Here is a 21,588-nt window from a genome sequence, read left to right as displayed (position 1 = left end):
TCCACAGAGGAAGAGGAGGTGGAGGTGTCCATCCAGGGCACGTGAGCTCCTTGACATGGTTGTAATATTGCAAAATTCGAATGCAACTTGGTTTATTATTTACATTAAAACTCCAAAAAAAAGTAACAACACAACAATGATATTTTTATCATGTTGCTTTGACAACACACACACATACACAGTGTTTAATCGCTTCTCTTTTTGGGGTGAGTCCGCCCACGTGCCTGTAAGTCCTCGGTGCAGGCAGTGGACGCAGACACATGCAAAAAGACAAACATTTGCTGTGATGTGTGAGGGAAATGTGGATGCCAGGGATTCCTGAGGTTGGCCTGACCCAGATCCAACATGTCCCACTCATCACAGAGACACACACACACACACACACTGCTCCAAACAATGGTGTGACCTGCTTCACATGAGGCTCCGCACCCCTCCACCTTTCAGAAAAGACTGATTCAAGGGTTTGTGTGTCTGATCGACTGAACCTGCACTCAGTCAGACTAGTAAAGTCTGACAGACAGTGTTTTAATATCACATTCTCAACACAACACTATGAAATTAAGTTTTTCTACGACATATGAATGGATCCCCAGCGGCCCTAGATGTAAACAGGGAGTGAAAGTGTGATGTATTTTTTATCTAGCACAATGATACAGGGTGATACTGACGTTAGCAACAAAACGTACAGCATATGACAAAGTTATGCTGCGCTCGAGTCATATGATATGATTTGCGAGGGAAAGGTTTCCATGTTTACAGCTTGCATGTGTTCATGTCATGAGGCGACTCAAGATGGTTGTTGAAGATCGTTCATGTGATGGTCAAAAGCACAGAGGCTCGACAGTAAAGCTTTGTGTTGAATTACCTACAGCGATCTATATTTGGAGTTTGGAACGAGCTTGACATTAGTTCAGCCATCCCGCTTTTTTGAGGCGTTTAAAGGTTTTCTTTTTACCTCTGCCAAGGAATTTATGTTTTCACCCCTGCCCGTTGGTTGGTCCGTTTTGAACACGGCTCAAGAAATTCGGGGACAGATCTCAACATATCGGCATATATCCAGGATTTTTTTTTCCCCTCCTCACTTTTCATAAACATGTTTGAATTTAAGGAGTCTGTTGAGCCTTGGCGGAGTCGTTGTGGTTTTTTCGAAAGTCAAACAAGAGGTGGTTGAATGAAATGAGTGTACGGACCATCACGGCTCCCCTTAAAGGTGTAGATCTCTGCTTTGTGTATGAGCTGCTACAGTCGCCTCCGTCAACTGAGCTCAGCTAAGATCACCTCCGTCGTCTAACATACCATTTGATTGCACGCGGAAGCATGAAACGGAACCTATGACTTGGTGTGACGGTTGTTTGGCGTAGCAATATAGGTAGCGAGACTAGTTCTGTAAATAATACACAGTGCCGGTTTCAAAACATGCCTGTTTTGGGCCCCAACTGAGGGTTAGGGGTCACGTAATCTGATGAAAAAAGAGTTTGGTTGTAAACGCTTTTAACGCTGTAGTGAACTACGTCGAAGGAGCGGCGGCCTGTGGATGAATGCACGCTGCGGACGTCGAAGGATCTTACTTGCCAATGTGCCCACACACACACACACACACACACACACACACAAACAAAATAAACGTCCCCTGCCCTCCCTGTGCAGTCGGTCTGGTGTCCCACATGCTGCCGTCCCCGAGGTGGCTCGACAGAAGCCTGTCAGCCTTTTATGGCCGACATTCTCAGTATGGCGCTTATCGCTATTTATAAACGCGTCACTGTGGCACAGAAACCTGAGACGGCTGCGGCGGGGTCGAGGAGCCGAGGGAGGGAGGGAGGGAGGGAGGGAGGGAGGGAGAGAGCGGGCGGGCGACGGGTCAACATCAGGCTGCGTTTGTGTTTTCCGTGTTAAGTGGGGCCTGTCGCATGAACGGCTGGTCACCAGGGATGAGATGCACTTGTTGGACGCGGCGCTGAGCGTGAATTTCGGAAAGGCTGCGTGCATTTCTTCTTTTACTGTTTCTTGCAGGAACACTATTTGTAACACGTTGATTCACATTAGTGCTGCATATTTCAAATAAGGTATCATCCCATCTTTAAACCTTAGTTTTCACAAGTATAAAGAAGCAACTTATTCAAAACCACTGTACAATTTTTTTTGCCATATAGCAGTTGGTATAAGATACATTATCATCAATGGGATGTTCTGGGCCTCAGTGATGTCAGAGATGTGAACAGGAAGTGTAATATTGCCACGGATTCAATGAGCTAAATGCTGTTACAACCTGAGCCCTGAATATTTTAGCCTGTGATTGGTTACTGCTCTGAAGTCGCTATCAGCAGTCAGTCTTAAATGTTTGGAGAGTATGCATTTTCTTTTTCAAATGTTAGGGTAACACCGTAGTGTTGCTCAGACACAACTCCTGTCATCACTCTTCTCTTAACGCTCTGTTAGAGGTTTTAAGAAAGCACATTCATAACCACCATGCCCCTGCTGTGCTTATGGTAATAACTGGTTACAGTCAACTCTGCTGCATAAACATAAAAGATTCATATGGGGGATCTTGTCCTCTGCCTTTCATTCTTTGTTTTTCTTTTTTTTTCTTTTTGCAGCTTAACATAGTGGCAGTTGGTTTACATGCAACTTGGACATCAGAGGTATTTGGTGGTGATCAACAGTGTTTATGATTCAGTAAAATTTATTTATATTTCTCCGCTGTCAAGAGCAAAAAGTGGAACATATGATGTGTACATTAATTCTTCAAGGTTCAATTTATTCTTACATAAAAACCTGAAAATCACATTTCTACCATCCTAATCAACCAGTGATGACAGCAAAAACAAATAGCCATTGACTAAAACTTTATAAAAAGACATAAACACAATTAAAAGCTATTTGAACGATGACGTTGGAAATGAGAAGGTGAATTAATTAAAACTACAGTAACGTCATCCTCACAGATTTCTGATTTGTGTCTTCTCTAGATTTTTGCATTTTCTTTACTTGCCTGGTTTGAAAGTTTAACTTGACTTGCCAGTCCTGTAGTTAAAATACTGTGGGGGTTTTACGTGATCATTTCTTCTTTTGGTATCTTACCGTTCGTCCCACAGCCATTTAAAGCTGGTAATCTGAGCAAATTCAGCCACTCTGTGAACAAGTAATCTTCTAAAGTAAGGAGGAGCAATGCAATCCTCTTTTTTGCCGAATCTTCATCCTTTTTTTCCACATCAGGTAGAAGTAGAAGTGCCATCCCGTCTGAACATGATCCTGCATCTTTTTTTTATTTTTATTGAAGTTGCTCTCTTATCCAAACACACACATGGGGCCCTAATTCACATCCTATTACTCCTCCGTTAGTATTCTGTCGAGCAGGCTGTGGATTAAGATCTGCGCTGATGTACAGTGGGAGCAGTTGGAGAAGAGCCCAGCGTTAATCTAGTGATTCATGTGGTTCGGAGAGCGTTTGGACGGGCCTGAGAGGAGCGTCACGCTCCATCTGCCTCCAGGCTCTCACCTTCCTATCTCTGAGCTCCCAGCTCCTCACTCCTCCAGCTCTGTACCTGGCTGTTCCTGACTTTATCTCACGTTCTTTTGGCCTTTTTAAAGCGCCACAATCCCTTTTATTCCCTCCTCTGTCATCACTAGAACCGCCTTTCTCCCCTCTCATTGTCTCCTCTCTCTGTAAATCTCCCTTCTCGCTCTTCACATGTCCTTGTAGCAGAGCACAGATTGTCCCTTCTCTTCCTTCCTTCCTCGCTGCTCCTTCTCCCTGCCCTGTCATCCCCTCAGTGCGTCACTGCAGCTCGGCGCAGTTTGTCACCGACAGTCGGAGAGAGAGAAAGAGAGTGGGGGGGCGGGGGACTCGGACAAGCAGCAGCTGAGCAGAAGAATTCAGTGACAGTGTCAGCAGGGCGGCCGAGTGTGAAAACAAAGTCGGAGCGAAGGGATTAAAACAGGATGTGTTTTGTGGCTCTTCTGCAAACCTCTTTGTCACCCGTCATAAAGGTCAGAGGTCAGGGAGCCTGGCCTCATGACTGGATCTGTGTGGAGTCATGAATGGAAGTTCTTTTTTCAAGAATTGAAGATGCTGATCTTGCTTTTTGATTGATTTAGTACATAACGTGGTATGAAATGTCAGTAATTGGTGAAATCACAGCCAACGGACTTTAACAGTTATTTTAAATCCTGAAACTTTTCTTTTCAGCCGTTTAAACAGAATCCTCGTCTGGAGCGTTTTGTGCCTCACGGTGAAATCGAGGGATTTACAGATCACTTTAGCATCATTAAGCACATCTAACGTTAATCATGCCCCATGATAATCACTATGTAAGCGTTTCTTCTTTTTAGGGAAGAAACCTTACACGACAATCTCCAGTGTTTTCATCTTCCCCTACAGGAAAATACCCCATTTATATCTTCTCCCCATCTTTTTTTTTTTGTGCTGTTCAACTTGTTGCCACGGCTACATGTTGTGTTTGAAATTGAGATTTGTTCCGACGCTTTTCCTCTCACTCACTTGCTGATGTGTTTAACGCTGTTGACAGGAGGCGTTTTGTTTTTTCTCTGACTGCGTCTTGCTACACATCGGCCGATGTGTGTGAATAGTGTGCGAAAGAGACGCTAATGATTTTGAATGAGGCGAGAGGGTTGTGCTAATGAAGCCGCCACAGGCTTTTACGGGTTCATAGTGAAGGTGTGTCAGTGGAGGTATAGAGAAGAAAGTCAATAGATTTATCGGAAAGTGTCGCCTTGGAGACTGCACGCTGATTATAAATGACACGACGGCAGGACGTCACAAATTAAAGACAAAGCAGAATTGACAGGACAAAAAGGACACGTACAGTAGATTGTCGAAAAATAATCTCGCTTTCTTTTTTCCTTTGTCCGTCCTGCAGCTCTGCCCCTGCAGACAGACTCTCAGTCCATCCAGAGTGGGGACAAGTGTCCGGTGAAAGACCTGCTCACCCCAGACGACTCGGCCGTCACAGACCTCTCGACTAAAACAGACTCCAGCCCCCAAACCGAGACGCCCAGCAAGACGGATGACTCCTCCAAGACGGATGTCAGGCCGTCCACCCCGGGCAGCAGCAGCAGCCCTCAGCCCAAGAAAGGTATTAAAGAAATGTGGGTTTCTGAACAACGCATTACAGTTCAACAGCACCACATACTGCAGCCTCCAGAATCGTCATACGTTTCAATCAACCCTGCCGGGAGCATGTACCGCTATATTAGTCTGCATTTGTTTTTAACTCAGTCAGTCCAAAACCACAGGCTATTACTACTACTTCTGAGGAGACAAGATTTTGGAAGCCCGCTGCAGACACTTGCTCCCAGCCAAAAAAAAAACCTTGACAGCATCAGTGATGTCTGATGCGACCTGGCTCGCTGTCAGCGATCGTCTTAAAGCAGTGCTGGGATGTTCTGAGTGTTTTCTTGCCAATTTCCTTCGAGTCAAAGGAGCTAAAATGAGAAGCTGGTTCTCTTACTCACCTTAGAATCGAATAAATTAGGAAAGTAAAAGTGAAACACGACGGAGAGCTCACTGACTTGTGCTTTTACAGACAAATGAAGTGTGTGTGTGTGTGTGTGTGTCCACTATGTGAAGAACTATTTTGTGTCTCGCATTATTCTGGTGGCAGAGGTTTTTGTTTGTGGGGAAAAGAAGAATTAGACAGCTCTGGTGAAAAGGGCTGTGTCAGGACATTTCTTGACATTGTGTCTTCAAATATTTCCATGCCTATGTTGAAATAATTAGCCACTCTTTGCACACTCGAGCTATGATACATGGGAGGGACTGTTATACTGTGTGGCACTGACACCTGCGTGCTTCGTTAGTCGGAGAACAATGTGCTGTGATCAGATAGGAGGTTGTGCTCCAGCTATATAAAAGGTAATTTAGGCAAAGAGTGATGCAAATGGGGAGATATTGATGCTCATTATTACCTGTCACAAAGAAAATTCAAAATATGTTTTTTTTTATGGCATATAAAATAACCGCTAGAAAATGTAAATCATATGAAAATTGCCCCATTTAGCTGTTTAGTTTTAATTGGTTGTTCAATATTTGGGTTTTTTATTTGCAGTCAGCATTTTCTCTGCACTGCTGCAGGCCGATCGTTTTATTTCCTGATGAAAACCTGCTTCCTTTCCTTCGTTTCATTGCTCCAATGAACCACGGCAGTGACTCCCACATTAAGAGTATAGTACAGTAGGTATGAACGGACAAGTAAAAGGTCATTTTTCATTTCTGACCTTTCTTCACACATCACACATTTAATAGGACTCATGGGTGACTTTAGTTTACGCACAGTTCAGCCTAATAGATGTCTCGACGTATATTGAGTCGTTCCCATCAGACAGATGGTTGTGGCCAAAAGCCAAAATCGTCATTTGTGAAGTGTGGAGGGGAGACTGGTGTTGGGTGGGTCCGGGGGCGGGGGGAGGGGGGGACAGCTGCATTGAGTGACGTCTCAGCGGCGCAGGCCCTCCAGGCCCCCGATGAGATTTATTTTTCCTCTGCACTTCACAGCGTCTGCATATCGGGCCAGACTCAAGGCGTGTATGGAGAAAAAAAACTCAGTGAAAAGGTGGGGGAGCGAGGGTTGCCATGGAGACGGAAGTGCCGCACAGCCGCCTGTGATTGGCTGAGAATTCACGGCATACATATTACATGATGGCACGGAGACGGACCACAAAAGGGAGACGGGGCTCAGCGAGCAGCACCCCGGGGGTCCTGTTGTTCAGCAGCATGTGCGCCGCTCCTCAGTCGTGGCTTTTCGCAGTTCGCCGCTGTTGAGGCAGGAAAAGCAAAAACAAATCCTCGCATTGCGACAGGATTCATACTCGTTATCACTGCTGATGAGGAGGACGATGACTGAAAACTAGACGTACCTCACAGTCACAGCAGAGCCACACGTGTGGGGAGGGAAGAGATGAAGCGGCACTGACCTTGAAAGTGAATCAATTACCAAATCCTCCAGGACTGGATTAAAAGTCCTGATGGAGGGAAAAAAAGGTCTATTTTATGCGTCTGTAACATTCCAAAGGCTCAGGTCAGATAGATGACAAAATAATTCAGTCATTTTCACAATTACCTCAGATAATTTGGGTTTCATATTTCCAAGGTGGAGTATTTTTGTCAGATCTCATATGCTGCGTTCGCGGCTTCTGAAAATTCTACAGAGGCTGAAGTATCCAGAAACAATGTCCCCGTTATTCCAGATAAGCCACAGCCCTCACTGTGAACTGTTTTCACTGGTGCAGGAGAAATAGTTTTTATAATTTGGGATAATCGCCCCTCCAACTTTCCAAGGTTGAGGGTTATTATTATGCAATTATTATGAAACCCTGGCACAAATGACCTCACGGTTACAATAAAGAGTAAAGTAACAGCTGTATGTCTTTGCAAAAACAGAAAAAACTACTATTGTTTCTGAAAAGACTTTTTCCAACATACTGTACATTTTCATTGATTTCAAGCACCACAAACAACATTCACTTAAAACACATGTACATAAAACCATTAATACCAATGTCACTGAAGCTAAGAGATGATCACAAGGTAAACAGTAGAAATTCCTTGTGTTCTTGCATGTATGCAGCGTCTTGTTGTGGTGCAACAAAAGTTGCAATGACAGATTCATCTTCGTCGAGACAGTGCCGGGACGTCGTGCTCCCCTGCAGGGATTTCTCTCTCTCCCCTCGCCTCCTTGGAGATTTCCTCAGATGTTCCAAGGCCCAGATGAGGAATATATGATCCCTCTGTGGTCATAACTTAAAGCTCTGTATTTTTCTTTTTTCCCTATAGATTCCATGAGCTCAGAGCAACGGCAGAAACTTGCCAAGGAGCGGAGGGAGGAGCGGGCCAAATATATTGGTGAGAAATGATAAAACGATATGGAAATATTTTGGGGCAGAACTCTTTTAACTTGAAGAGAATGAAGCATGGATTTATTTAAACTAACTCGATGCGAAAAAACCTTTATTCCTTTTTTCCTCTTTTTATTAACCCTGTATCAACTTCCTTCTTTCTGTCTGTGTCACTCGTGACTGACGGTTATTGACGTCTCTCATTGTTTCTCCTTGCATGGCTCTCAGAACAGCAAACTCAGCTGCAAGGTAAGGGGCTTCACTAAAAAACCACGAGCGTTCGCAGCGGTCATGTCATTTTGGGAAATAATCAACCTTGTGATGGGAATCCCATTTCCTTCCATTTCACGTCATGCCCTTTCTTCTCCCTCCGTCAATCGATTTTTCTCGGTTTTCCGTCGTCATTTTAGGTGAAACTTCTGAACCCCTCGAACCCGCGGCTGTTTCTGCTCATGTTGAGCTCAACTTCATTCTGACTTTGTGTTTCTTGCATGTCCCAAACCTATAATCATGGTTTTACTTTTATTTTGGCTGCAGAATTAAAACCTATTGCGCCAGCCCAAAGTCATGAAAGACTATATCTAGTTTTCAAAAACGGGGGCTTCTCCCTGTGGACGAAGGCCAAAGCGCGAGCAAGCCAATCAGTGCCAAGTTCGGTGGGCGTTTCCCTGCGGAGACGTCCCTCGGGGGCCCGAGGCACTTGGCGTGAAAAATGAGCAGTCATTAGCGCGAACCGAGCGCAGACATCTCAAGACAGATTAGATTTAATTACTGCTTTCATTAGCATACGTAATAATGTGGTCATGCTGCAGCCGCAACACAGTTTAATGGGAAATCTGCTGCCCTTTTTATCGATAACACCCGAGGTTCGCTCGGCCTCAGCCGCTCCGAGATAAGTTTAGGTTGCTGCAGTCTGCTTCTGTGTGTAATTACATGGTGCAATGTTGAGGGACTGTATGCAAGTCAGAAAATGTGACTGAATGTCAACTACAGCAACAGCAGCCTTGCACAAAATATTTTGTGCAAATCTATCGTCTTAATATGAGAAATGTGCAAAGCACACTCGTGTGCATTAACCCGACACATATCTCAATTGTGCTGAACAGAATGCAGACATAATGGGATTTCATTTTATTCAGGAATTGGATTCAGGCGAGAGTGAAGCTCTCACATTGTCGACGAGGCTCACCCTCGTGTGCCTCTTTGGCTCATTAGTGACGATAAGCCGCAGCATGCCGCACTAAACACAAAACTCGTCTTTGCCTCACAAAAAAACCCACTGCCGCATCCTCGCAGAGCCGCTCAATCCACTGCAACGCATTCCTAATGCTGTCTAACATAACAGCGATGTGAGATCGCACAAAAGACATTTCATTCCCATCTCATCGGTTGGATCCAGCATGTAACCCATCCACCGCATCCTCCTCCATTCGGAGCCTTCCATTGTCTTAACCTTAAGCAAATTCAGCAACAAGTGAAAGTGAAGAGTGTAAAATCTATAAGGCAGACGACGGCAGCACAACACGGAGGCGGTTTAATGTAAGAGGATTGATTGCTGTTTAATTTGTTCCCCGAAGAAATGAGCCACAGCAGCGTTTGTGCAAATGAAACTGTGTGATCTGCTGGAGGCCGCTGTAAAACACAGTGGGAAACTCCAGCCTATTTACTGTTGTCGGCATCATAGTGTAACAAGCATCTGTTTCACCCCTTCCAAATTATGTGTTAAATGTGAGAACACAGCTCAGATGAAATGACGCAAGACAATATCCTTGACTGCCCAACCAATGCCCGATCCACGATGGTTGGAGCAAAAACAGTGGGAATCGCCTGCTCGGTTCTAAATTTTGACTTCTCTTCCCTGTGGTGGCCCCTTCAGCGGCGAAGAAGGCCCAGTGGCTGGAGAAGGAGGACAAGGCCCGGCGTCTGCGGGAGAGCCAGCTGGAGGAGCGCCGGAGGAAGCTGGAGGAGCAGCGGCTGAAGACCGAGAAACGCCGAGCTCTGCTGGAGGAGAAACAGAGACAGAAACTAGAGAAGAACAAGGTGACAAGAGACGGAGCGGGGAGCCACGTTTGACTCAGGATGCAGTCGCTCGAAACCATTCTGATTGTTACCACTGAGCTAATATGATTTAAAATTGGTGGAATCTTGTCCGTGGGCAAATATTCAGACACGCAGGCAAATTCCTTTCACTGCCGGAAACACAGAACTGTGTCGTGCTCTGCAAAAATATTCAGAGTTGTGTGAAGTCAGGGTGGAAAAAATCAACTCAATTCTTAGTAGAATCTTGACCACTGGAAAATTGCCTGTGTTGCAGCAATTTGGTCCCATCTTGAATATCAGCTGTGAGGCCAAGTATTTGCTGCACACATCCGATTTTCCATGGGGTCATGAACGCAGCTTTTCCTTTCACTGGAAATTTGAGTTTTTCAACAGTTATTGATCGCGGCAGCGGTTCCCAACCTCATTGGCTTAGCGACCTCTTAAAGTGAAACGTCTTGTTCTTGTCAAAAGTTGCACATCCCCGTGAGTTAACCTCAGTATTTTCCGCCTAACTGCAATTTCATTTAAAAGGAAAAGTTTGGCATTTTAGGAAATATACTTACTTTGTATTTAGAGGGCTGGAAAAACGGGGGTCATGCAGCTCTGATTCTAAACTGTATAATGATCTGCGATGGGTGTAAACCGTTTGGTCCTCCAGGAGAGATACGAGTCGGCTATCAAGAGGTCCACGAAGAAGACGTGGGCCGAGATCCGCCAGCAGAGGTGGTCCTGGGCGGGCGGACTCAACCAGACGTCCCGCAGAGAAAGTGAGTTTCGCTCAAAGGAGCCGGGATACAATGACAGGAATATGTTGCATCCTCCCGTTGCTGAGCACGATGCACAGACTGTGACTCACCGGTCCAACTGATGCAATTCAAGGAAATGGCTCGTGTAGGGTTTGATGTCATGAGGGTGGGGTACCAGGGGCAGATGACCTAAAGAGTGACGTATGATGCTAAACCGTTTTAATTCTTCAATGAATGTTTGAGTTTTTCGGTGGGGGCAAAGATTTGGAAAGAGCGATCACACCGACGCAGAAAGAGGAGGAAGCTGTTGCGAACACGTTTCATTAGCTCAGCGGTGTGAGCAGTGTCATTTCCACCGGGCCGTGAGCTAACTACCCTCTTCAGACTGTCTTGTCACTGGTGTCTAACGTGTGACGGGGCTGCTGACACTGAGGTCAACACGAGTTTCTCTCCTCCAGAGTGCGGAGGATCCTGGATGTGCACGAGAGCGTGTGATATTTTAAAGGCTCATTTTTTTTGCAGTGAGGGAGAGAAAAGGCTTTAAGCAGTTCCTCTCAATGACAAGTCTAACTATACCACACCCTTCCCATACTTTCCTCAAAGTTCCTTCCCCCCCTTTTCTATCCCATGTCTGAATTCAAATTCAAATTCCCCCCCCCCCCCCCCCCCCCCTCTAAACTGTAATGAGAAGCCTGTTTGACCTCAGAGAAACGGTGAGTCCCCCCGCTCTCCTCCGCGACCGGACCGAGGGGGAGTCGGCCCTCGCACCTCGGCCGCCTTGTGAACCGCTGTTGTCTGTTGCGTTCTCTCCGGTGCAGGCAGATGCTCGGCCTCCACGGTCAACTTGCCGAGACAGGTGGACCCTGTCATTAACAACAGGCTGTCCAAGTCCTCGGCCACGCTCTGGAACTCCCCCAACAGAAGTAAGGACGACCCGGCGTCAATGTCCACCAGGCTTCCTCCTCCTCCTCCTCCTCCTCCCTCCCCTTCCTATTCATCCCCCTCCACCCTCCTCTACCCTAATCTTTTCTTTTTTATTATTATGATTATGATTATAACTGTCGTCTCTGGTGGCCTGCCTGCCTGCCTGTGCTTGGTGACTGGTCATTTACCACCTACTCCCCCCAGCACTCTTCTCACACTCTCGGTCTCGTATGCATCGTGGTGTTTTTTTTTTCAGTTGGTGGTTGTCATTGATTTGAAGTCTCTTCTGCATCTCTGATCAGCCTCCCTCTCACCTCGACATGACCGAGCCATACTTTGTGATATATTTTGGTACGTTTGTTTCATGGGTTCACATCTTGTCTCGACACCTTCCTGTTTTTGTTTTTTTTGGTTGTTCCCCTCCACTCTACTGTTGGTGGTTTGGTGTGGTGGTGGTGGTGGTTATTTTAGTGTGACTGCTGTAAATGAAGTACACAAACTAAATGCACCTGCATTGTTTAATGTATTGTTTTATATAAATCTTAAGCATGTTTACTTAGAGATTATATTTCTCTTGCTCAGTTTTTTACTGCAGCATATTGCTGCTACTATGGACAAGATTTTCTCCTCAGTTTGACATTATAACATGAACAGGTTTCTCGTTCTCGCACGCTTTACTTCATGACAAGAACATCTTCCACGTTAATATGACATATTTTCTCATTTGCACCACATTATCGATTATTCTGCTTTCACATCAACAAGTTTTCTCGTCCTAACACATCGCTGTCAACTTGTTATATCATGATTTTTTTTAATAACATGAATTCATGTTACATCATGAATTTTAAGAAAAATGCAACATGTTGTTAAAACAATAAAAGACAAGAAAGTTTATATGTTGTTATTACAAACAAGAGGTAGACAGTAGTGGTGGTTATTCATGATTATGATATTTCTTCTTTTTAAATTTACATAGTCTTGACATATGATGATGCTAGATTAAAAGTTAGGGGATCATTGAAGGGGGATCATGAATCCTTCCAATAGTAGAGTAGGGGTAGATTAGGGGTAGAGTAGGGGATTCATCCTCAGGGGGCCATGAATGTGTGAACAAAAGGAAAAGATTTGTTAAAGTTGTTGAGATATTTCAGTGGTAGACTCACTGATATCCGTGTGTTACTTTAACAGGAACATTTCGGGATATTACTAAATAAAATGATATTCTCCTTTTTTTTTCAAAAACACAATCATTTAGTATGAAAAAATGAAACTGGTCATGGGTGACAACAACACACTGCCTTGTATGAAGTGAATATTCGAATAAGCATGTTACATCATCGTTTCATCAGACTTCCTGAGTTGTCTTCACGTCAGATTCGTCACATCTCATGACATGTGTGTCATCACAGATCGGTATCAGCCACAAGTGCAATCAGCAGCTCGGCTCTCGGTTTCCCCCGTCACCACAATACAGAGACTCCGATTTGCTTGCCTCGATCATCACTAATACGGATTCCCCCGATACTGCAGACACACGAAAGGACGATTTGGAGTAATAATAATAATAACAATACTCCTGCGGGGTCAGAGTTGAGATCAGAGCCGCAGTTTGTGGCCTTCGGAGATGCTCTTGCACACCAGCGTAGTGTGTCGATATTAGTTTGGAGGCGGGGGGGAGGTGACGTTCACAGAGCCAGGCATCAATCTACCGCCGGGTGAACAGTCGATCACCGGGCAGGCGCAACTCGGCCTCCTCTTGCCGCATTGGAGAGAGAGAAGGGGAGGAGGGAAACCACTGTTGCCTAGCAACAGGAAGAAGGTAGTCAGGGTTATCGGTTAGTCATAAAGCAGGTCGGGGAAAAATGATCCGTGCGTTGTACAGCAGAGGTGACTGCCTGCGCTGCTGTGTGAGAAAGAGCCAGTCGATGACACAAGGAGCGAAATTGGTGTTTTTGTTAAATGCGTGGAAAACAACCTAAGTCGCACACGCTGACGGTTCTTTCATTTTTTTTTGGCCGGCGCTGTTGTGATTGCACAATTGTCATCAGTGTTTGTGATACACTACAACAGAGCACTGAAAAGAAGCCACGAGTAAAGTCGCCAGCGCGCAACATCGTCGCACAGCATGTTGTCATGTTTTGTGTCACGAGAGACCAACTGGATTCATTAGGCCTGACGTTGAGACGGTCCATCTGTTCGTCTTTGTCTCCCCGTGCACTTGTTGTGTTGTCTGGTGTATTTCACAAGCTGATTCTAAAGGAGCAGTGAAGTGAAACAGTATAATAAGTACACGATGTCAGTCAGTGAAAACAGTACAGAGATGTACTAGAACAAGGCTCCACTGCACTTTTTGCTTCTGAAATTCAGATTCTGTCAAAGACATTTGATCTCATTCTTCTCCTTTTGAGGTTTTCTAGTATTTGTCTTGTTGTGCTTTTATAATATTCATACACAGGCATCTACTGTATAGTGTCGAACAGAACATTTTCAGACCGATCCCTGCGATTAATCTGACACTCAAGTTCGCCTTGCTCATGAGAGAACGAAGTCTTGGTGTTCATGTTGTTGTTTTTCTCCATCCCTCATTCCAATGCTTTGGGTTTTATGCTGCTGTGTCTCTGTCGTATGTGCTGAGTCTTCATCACACGACACTCAGTCACATACACACTGCATAATAGCAGAATGGTGCTGAGGTCAGAAGAGTGTGTGTGTGTTTGTGTGTGTGTGTGTGTGTGTGTGTTGCATTGAGGACAAACAGCACTAATTCTGAACTTACCAGAAACTGACAGGGCCTTTGCACTGCACTGGGTTTGAGTGAGGTAGAGTAAATAACAGCCTCGCTTGTGTGTGATATGTGTTTGTGCGTGGTGAGCAATGAAAATTGATTTGGTGTTTTTTGCTAAGCTGTGTTTTGTTACCAAATGTCGGGTACTGTGTGCGACACGTAGGCGAAAGTTCGGTCATTCATCCTGTGTTATGTGTCTGAATCAGCAGACTGGAGTCTGTGTTTTACAAACCTTTGAAGTGGCAGTAAAAGCCTCATGGGATGAGGGAGCTTTTCAGTGGGAGGAACAAAAAACAGTTAAAGGTAAACTTGGGTCGTATTCATGTTCCAAATGCTGCAATACCAATGTTCTCACAAAATGAATTATCAAACCTCCCAGGTAAGTCAAGCGTACTTTAAAAACAGCAACAACAAAAGCAAACGTTTCGATTTTAAACCCCAAAAATGGTTCAACTGGTTCGACCACATTTTGTCGTCGTGCAGGCTCATCATTTTCCTGTGCATCACAGGATTGTCTGCAACATTATGGTCGCACTTATTTTTCTGTTTCACCTCCGGATAAAGTGGGTGAACTGCAAACTGTTTTCGCGGAGGAATTTATTTTAAAGATGTCTTCAGCAGCAGATGAATGCACTGCAACAAACTCCACTCTGCGTCAGACGGAGGCAGACTGTAGTCAGTGTGTTTGTGTGTGTGTGTGTGTGTGTGTGTGTGTGAGAGAGAAGAGAGCTCGTGCTGCATTATCTTCAGCAAGGAATGGTACATCTCCTGCAGTGTCAGTGTGTGTGTGTGTGTGTGTGTGTGTGTGTGTGAGTGTGTGTGTGTGTGTGTGTGTGTGTGTTTGTGGAGAGATGTGATGGTGTTTCCGTGCATACGAAAAGTATCTACTATGTGTTCAAGTGCCAGCATGTACATGTGTGTGTGTGTGTAGCTTGGCACGACTAACAGTAACCCGACACTGACGTCGCCTCCTCTCCTGTCAGCCCGCAGTCTGCGTCTCAGCCCGTGGGAGAGCCGGATCGTGGAGAGGCTCATGACGCCGACGCTGTCCTTCCTGGCCCGCAGCCGCAGCGCCGCCACCCTCCTCAACAGCAGCGACTCTCGTGAGTGTGAGACCCCAACCACAGTGACCACCCCGCCCCCTCCCTCTTTTGTGCACATAACTGCAGGGAGAAACAGCTTTTGTGGCTAATAACACAAAGAACAGAAAAGTCCACATCATTTATCACTCTTCTCATTGTGTTTTAGGCTTTTTCCTCTCGCTATTGCTCCTTTCCTATTTCTATTCCCGTTTTTTACATGGAGCTCTTTGGTGATAGAGGGCAAAGACAATACTTGACTTTGGAAACAGCAGGTTAATCGGAAGATTATTTGTATAATTAATCATGTAGTGTAAAAAGTAGTGAGAGATGCACCCCAGGGCTTCTCGGATCCAACGGTGGCATCTTCAAATTTCAGTTTTAGATGAATATTAAATAGAGACAACAATCTTAATCTCACCTGTGAGAAGCTGGAAGCAGCTAAATCAATTGTCTTAAAAAAAAAGAAGCTTTTAACAATTATTCAGTTGTAAGAACAATTGTTGATTTGATATCTGTAGGGAAATGGGGCGATGGATAAAATCAAAGATGATTAAGCGTGTAAGTCTAATCAGTGAGAACGATCGACTCGTTCGCTCAGAGGCTTTCTCGTCACTCAGCGTGGTGTGTACGTGTGTGGGGGGGGGGCCCTGACCCCCGGCCCTGTTGCCGCTCTCTCTGCATGTTTATGTGTCACTCAGACTCTCACCACTGCTCCCGTTCAGCCTCTGCCAGCCCGCTGAACGCCTCCTCCCATCACCACCCGCACCGGAACTCCGCCGAGCGCTGGAGGGTCTCCTCCGCCAGCACGCCGGACATCACCCAGCGCCAGCGTCGACGAAACTCCACGCCGGTAGGCGGCAAATACACACTGCACACATGAGCGTATACACATACAATGCATATTAAAATGTTCTAAAAGCATTTTTAAAATCCCATAGTCATCCCACAGTTAAACTTGTAAACGACATGTACAAAGGATTGCCGTTATTGAAGACAGTTGTTTTTCCTGTGCTATAATGCTGTGCGGTTGTTTGTGTTTCCTCTCTTTATTCAAGTTGGATAAAAAGAAGAAAGAGAAGAAAGACAAGGAGAGGGAGAACGAGAAAGAGAAGAACTCTCTCTCAAGCGAGAGAGTGCCGAAAAGGAGACAGACGACATCGCCTGCCACTACGATCACGAGATCCAGGTCGGAGACCAGGTATCAGCTCAGATGAACGGGACCGTTATATTTGTAGTCTGCATTTTTAACCAGGAAAACATTCAATTAATCTGAATTTAGCTAATATAGCAGGGAGGCTAAGAGAAAGAAACAGAGAGAAGGGAGCTTGTGTGTACTAAGCTTTATCCTTGGAACATGTTAATGTCTGACAGATGGTCCGAGGTGCTACTGTAAATTCTGACCTCTAGAAGCGACTCTGCTGGACACCGTTCAGTCCACAGTCCGCCGACAGCAGGTGTGTTTGTGCGAGATTGAGGAGCTTGTAGACCGAATGGGGTTTTCCTGACTGATGCTTGAAATTTTTTTTTAAAAAAACCTCCCTCGTCTCCCTGCCTCCCCTCCTCTCATGTTACAACAACCCCCTTCAGCAGAAGAGACACGGAGACAGAATGCGGAGTTTCAGATTGAGTCGCTCATGACCCAGTTATGGGCTTGCGGCGCTGCACTGGGAACCTCATTACTCATTGCACTGTTCTACCAACTCACTTTCTCTTCTCTTTGACTCTCTCTCCTCCTTCTTTCATCGTCTCCTCTGTCCCCTTCCTCAGCACCCCGAAGCCGAAAAAAAGACCTCCGTCGCCCGCCGCCCCCAAAAGTCGCCCCTTGTCGCCCTTGGTTCAAGCAGCGGCCTCCAAGACCCCCGTGGGCAAGAAGACACCTCCTCCTGGCACCAAGACTCGACCTAAACGGGCCCAGACGCCCGCCAGGGTACAGCCCCAGACGGTCACAGCGGTCGCCGTGGAAACGGGCCACGAGCCCCAGCAGTCAGACACCCCCGAGGAGAAAAAGAGTGAGTGTACAACTATCCGGGCTTCAAGGTGACCTGGAGGATTTGGCCGACAATCATGTGAACAAATGGCCTCTGCAGTGTGTGTGTGTGTGTGTGAAGACTGATGATTGTTCATTGGTTCTTTATTGTGTCTGTGGTTATGTTTCTTCACTTCATTCTTAAACCATGTGGCTTTCAGAAAACAGAAGCATCACCTCGTCTCTTTGTCGTCTCTCTTACAGCCTCCACTAATGTTCCTGCCATCGTGGTTTCCACTGCACGGGTTCCACCTCCTTCCCCCAGCCCACCGCTTGTATCAGATGCTCCTCCTGCGGCGCCGGGTGTTGAGCCGAGGGCCTCGGCTGCTTCTCCTGCAGCAGCCTCCGCCAGTAATCCTGCCCCTTCTGCTGCACCCGCTGCTGCTGTCGCTGCCACAGCCACCGCCGCTGCCTCCACCCCCGCCCCCGCCGCAGCCGCACCGGCAAACAAGCCGTCGGCAGGCACTAACAACCAGGAGGAGGCTGCTCGAGTCCTGGCAGAGAAACGCCGACAAGCCCGGGAGCAGCGGGAGAGGGAGGAGCAGGAGCGTCTGGAGCAGGAGCAAAGGAACAGGTCAGACTCAGTCAGTCCGCTGTCAGCCAACGAAACACCTCGTTTTTCGTCACGTGTTCATATTCATCCAAAACATGTGAACAGTGTGCCAAAGAGTTGACTAATTTATAAGTGTAAGATTGTCAACTGATACAGGGATTTGACAAAATAACAGAAACACCTCACAATGGATAATGTGTTACACAAACTATTCTCCCACAAACCGCTGATCCTTCGCAAAAAACGTCCTCTCAGGATCCTGCGGGAGGAGGCGATGGTCCGGGAGGCCGAGGAGCGGAAGCGCAGAGAGGAGGAGGCTCGGTTCATGGCCGAGCAGCAGCGTCTGAGGGACGACGCCGAGCGAGCTCAAGAGGAGAAGGAGGCGCAGGAGGAGAACGAGAGGGTGCAGAGGCAGGTCAGTCACTGGGTACATTCCGCAACGTGTGGACGTCTTTACATCTTACAAGCGCCATGTTGTGCCTTTACTTTAGTGGTACTATTATCTCTCCTTTAGAATAATAATAACAACAGTGATCTATATGTGTACTTGTAGTCCAGCACGCAAAGAAAGCAGCAGTTCACAGTTTGACGTTTTTGTAAATACAGAATTGAGTGTGAAGATAGAGGAAGAAATAGTCGTGAGAAAAGCAGTAAAACCACAACTTACTTTGGTTTTTGTTGAGATTAAACAAATTAGATTTTTTTTAACTTGATAATGTCAATAAACCTTAGGCCTCAATTAAATTTCCTCCAACTTCCTCAGCGCAACCTGCTGAATTTTGACACAAGTCATGTCAGTGAAACTAAACGGGAATCAAACCCTCGGCCTTGTACTAATTTCACTCCGTTATCAGTGAGACGGCTCGCCGCCTCTTTGTCAACTGTAAATACTGAGTGAAAACCCTGAAAACCCTTTTATTTTACATTAACCAACACGAATCCCTGTGATCCCCACATGCAGTAAGCCCATTTACCATCTGGGCAGATTACTGGATACGAGCCGTTGTCGAGGGTGTGTGTGTGTGTGTGTGTGTGTGTGTGTGTGTGTGTGTGTGTTTGTGTGTGTTTGTGTGGAGGGGGTTACTTTACCGTGAGCCCAAACATCAGGGCGCCCGGTCTGACTCCCTCACCCACTGACTGTCTGGCATCTGGGCAGATTAGAGAGGGGGAGAGTAGTGTGTGTGCTGCTGCCACAGGCGATGTGTGTGTGTGTCATGCGTGACCCCCTAATAGTCAGAGAGCCCCTTGTCCGCCTGGGCAGATGCCAGCTGGTGATTTTCATAATGATGGTGATGAGCAGAGGCTGGAGGGAGCCATTGTGATCCGGGGCAGATAGTGACAGGCCTGTGTCGCCTCTGTTCTCGCACACTCGGCTCCGCAGTGGGCTGATGGTCGGATGAGCAGCGTCAGTGTACGCTGCGCCCCGGAGCGCTGTGTGGCTTGACGCGTCTCCTACCCTCAATCGGACCCATTGTTTCACCCCCCACAGGAGAACTAGACTGGAGTGGCCTCATGTTTTTTTCTAGATCTCCCTTTAGATCGTGAGAAGTGTTGTGGAAACAGTCTGATAAAAGGGACCATAAAAAGTCAGTGCACTGTTAAATGTGAGGATGACACATTCATTTTCCTGTGGCGTCAGTCAACCGACAGCAGTGGCCGGTCCAGAATATATAACCTACAAGGCCATTTCTTCATTTACAACAACAAACCTCCTGAATAAAGTAGTTTTTACAATTTATTTTTTTCATATTCACAGATTTTTTTTTATCACATTTCTTGCTAGTAAGTTGGTCAAAGTTTGTAACCAGCAGGCGTCGTTTTTTGAGTCCAGCATCATCAACCCTGGTCTGAAGGCTGCAGAGCAGACTGAGCACATGCCGCCCCCTGTTGGTTAGAGACTGTCTCGTCCGTTAGAGTATGGTCAAATATATTAATTCATGCCCTCTAATGTACGTTTATACACTCATATGAATATAGTTGTTTTCAGTGTGAGACTCTGCCCCTGTGTATATTATGAACCTTGTAAAAAAAAACATGAAATTGGTCTGGAGATTACATTTGAATAATTTCCTGTATCATTGTTATTAATCCACTAATTCTAAAAAAGCATAGTTGAGGAAATCTATAATATCTATATAAGTATAACTTTTAATTTTAAATTAAATACCATTTTACTTACTTAACATCAATTCAAAATTGACTGCTGCCTTATTGTGGCATCTTTTCATTACATTTATTAAATTGTCAGCTGTAAATCTGAATATTGATTGATTTTTTTTTTTCTTTTACAAAGTGAGCAGTTTATTTTAGACCCAAGTAGTGTCTTGAGATTTCCTTTCCAAAACACTCCACCACCTACAAGTTTAGGGCGGCCTCTGTGTGGAAATTTGACTTATAGTAAAAAAAAAATGTCCAACACACACTGCTGCTATGCTGGATATGTGGCAGTTGTCACATGTCCAGTAAAATTAAAACTTGACTATGCATGCTTGATATCAAGGTTTTTCTTTTTTCTTTTCTCAGAGGGAGGAGGCAGAAGCCAAAGCCCGTGAGGAGGCAGAGCGTCAGCGTGTGGAGAGGGAGAAGCACTTCCAGAAAGAAGAGCAGGAGCGACTGGAGCGGAAGAAGGTGAGGAAAAAGAGAGGAAAACAAGGGCTCTTTACAGTTCAGAAAGTCACACGTTACATTTGGATGGATGCCGACACTTCCTCCCCTTCAAAACTAACTCACTGATCTCCCTGTCAGCGCCTTGAGGAGATCATGAAGAGGACTCGGAAGAGCGATGCAGGAGAGAAGGTCAGCCAGCGTGATTTGTCTAAAACAAGCTTGAAGAAACTAAACTTGGTCTTGTCTTGTTGAAATAACGGGAGTCTTTTTGTTCTTTATAACCACAGAAGGACGTCAAAGCCTCTCCACAGGTCAACGGCAAAGACACAGAGCTCAAGAAAGGTGAGTGTCACATCTCAGGAGGAACGGAGCAGTGATGTCTCCTTCACAGCGGACCAGGATCTTATGAGCCCATGAATAATTCACCCGTCTCTCTGCAGCTCCCGGGAGCCAGCAAGGCGTTTCCAGCCCCGTTGGGAACGGCGTCCAGCCCGCCGCTCACCAAAACGGCGTCTCGGCCCGCGGAGAGGCGGCGGACTTCGAGGAGATCATCCAGCTGAACAAGAGCGGTAACGCTGGCCAACAACAGAGCGGGCTGGTCGGCGAACCGATCCTGGCGTTCGAGGGGGCGGAGCCCTTCCTGATGAAAACGGGCCCAATGAAGCCTCAGCACGTCGCAGGTACGGTGGCGAGAGGCCAGAGATGGAGACGATGGAGCGGAGACATGTGTTATTATTTTGGTTTATTTGAAGGCGGGGTAGGCGACGCTGCAGAAACCAGCAATAGAAGATTGATTTTGAAAGTATGCAACCTTTCCTTTAGACCTCCCTCCAAAGCCACGGCAATCCAATCATTTCATCCAGGACAAATCAAATAATAGGGTGAGCTTTTCACAATCCTATGACTTCCCCTAATAATAATAATAATAATAATAATAATAATAATAATAATAATAATAATACTGCCTGCTG

At 45.9% G+C, this 21,588-nt stretch overlaps 1 protein-coding gene across 9 annotated transcripts in view; it reads left to right on the top strand.

The window, feature by feature from the left end:
- Positions 1 to 21,588, top strand: part of LOC118292087 (MAP7 domain-containing protein 1-like) — a 31,988-nt gene that overhangs the window by 9,406 nt on the left and 994 nt on the right. The window contains exons 2-18 of one of the 9 annotated variants that reach the window (XM_035620761.2): positions 4,878 to 5,093; positions 7,790 to 7,858; positions 8,080 to 8,100; positions 9,728 to 9,891; positions 10,550 to 10,658; positions 11,456 to 11,560; positions 15,333 to 15,452; positions 16,130 to 16,281; positions 16,487 to 16,617; positions 17,199 to 17,440; positions 17,662 to 18,031; positions 18,266 to 18,425; positions 20,534 to 20,638; positions 20,756 to 20,806; positions 20,905 to 20,959; positions 21,058 to 21,297; positions 21,440 to 21,498. In XM_035620761.2, the coding sequence (XP_035476654.2) occupies positions 4,878 to 5,093; positions 7,790 to 7,858; positions 8,080 to 8,100; positions 9,728 to 9,891; positions 10,550 to 10,658; positions 11,456 to 11,560; positions 15,333 to 15,452; positions 16,130 to 16,281; positions 16,487 to 16,617; positions 17,199 to 17,440; positions 17,662 to 18,031; positions 18,266 to 18,425; positions 20,534 to 20,638; positions 20,756 to 20,806; positions 20,905 to 20,959; positions 21,058 to 21,297; positions 21,440 to 21,498 (2,369 nt within the window). Of the gene's footprint in view, positions 1 to 4,877; positions 5,094 to 7,789; positions 7,859 to 8,079; positions 8,101 to 9,727; positions 9,892 to 10,549; positions 10,659 to 11,455; positions 11,561 to 15,332; positions 15,453 to 16,129; positions 16,282 to 16,486; positions 16,630 to 17,198; positions 17,441 to 17,661; positions 18,032 to 18,265; positions 18,426 to 20,533; positions 20,639 to 20,755; positions 20,807 to 20,904; positions 20,960 to 21,057; positions 21,298 to 21,439; positions 21,499 to 21,588 lie in introns of all 9 variants that reach the window. The other 8 variants (XM_035620760.2, XM_035620764.2, XM_035620762.2 and 5 more) reach the window with 8 other exon arrangements.

This window comes from Scophthalmus maximus, chromosome 22, assembly GCF_022379125.1.
Source record: "Scophthalmus maximus strain ysfricsl-2021 chromosome 22, ASM2237912v1, whole genome shotgun sequence".
NCBI classification, from domain to species: domain Eukaryota; kingdom Metazoa; phylum Chordata; class Actinopteri; order Pleuronectiformes; family Scophthalmidae; genus Scophthalmus; species Scophthalmus maximus.
This window is presented reverse-complemented; position numbering and strand designations above follow the sequence as displayed.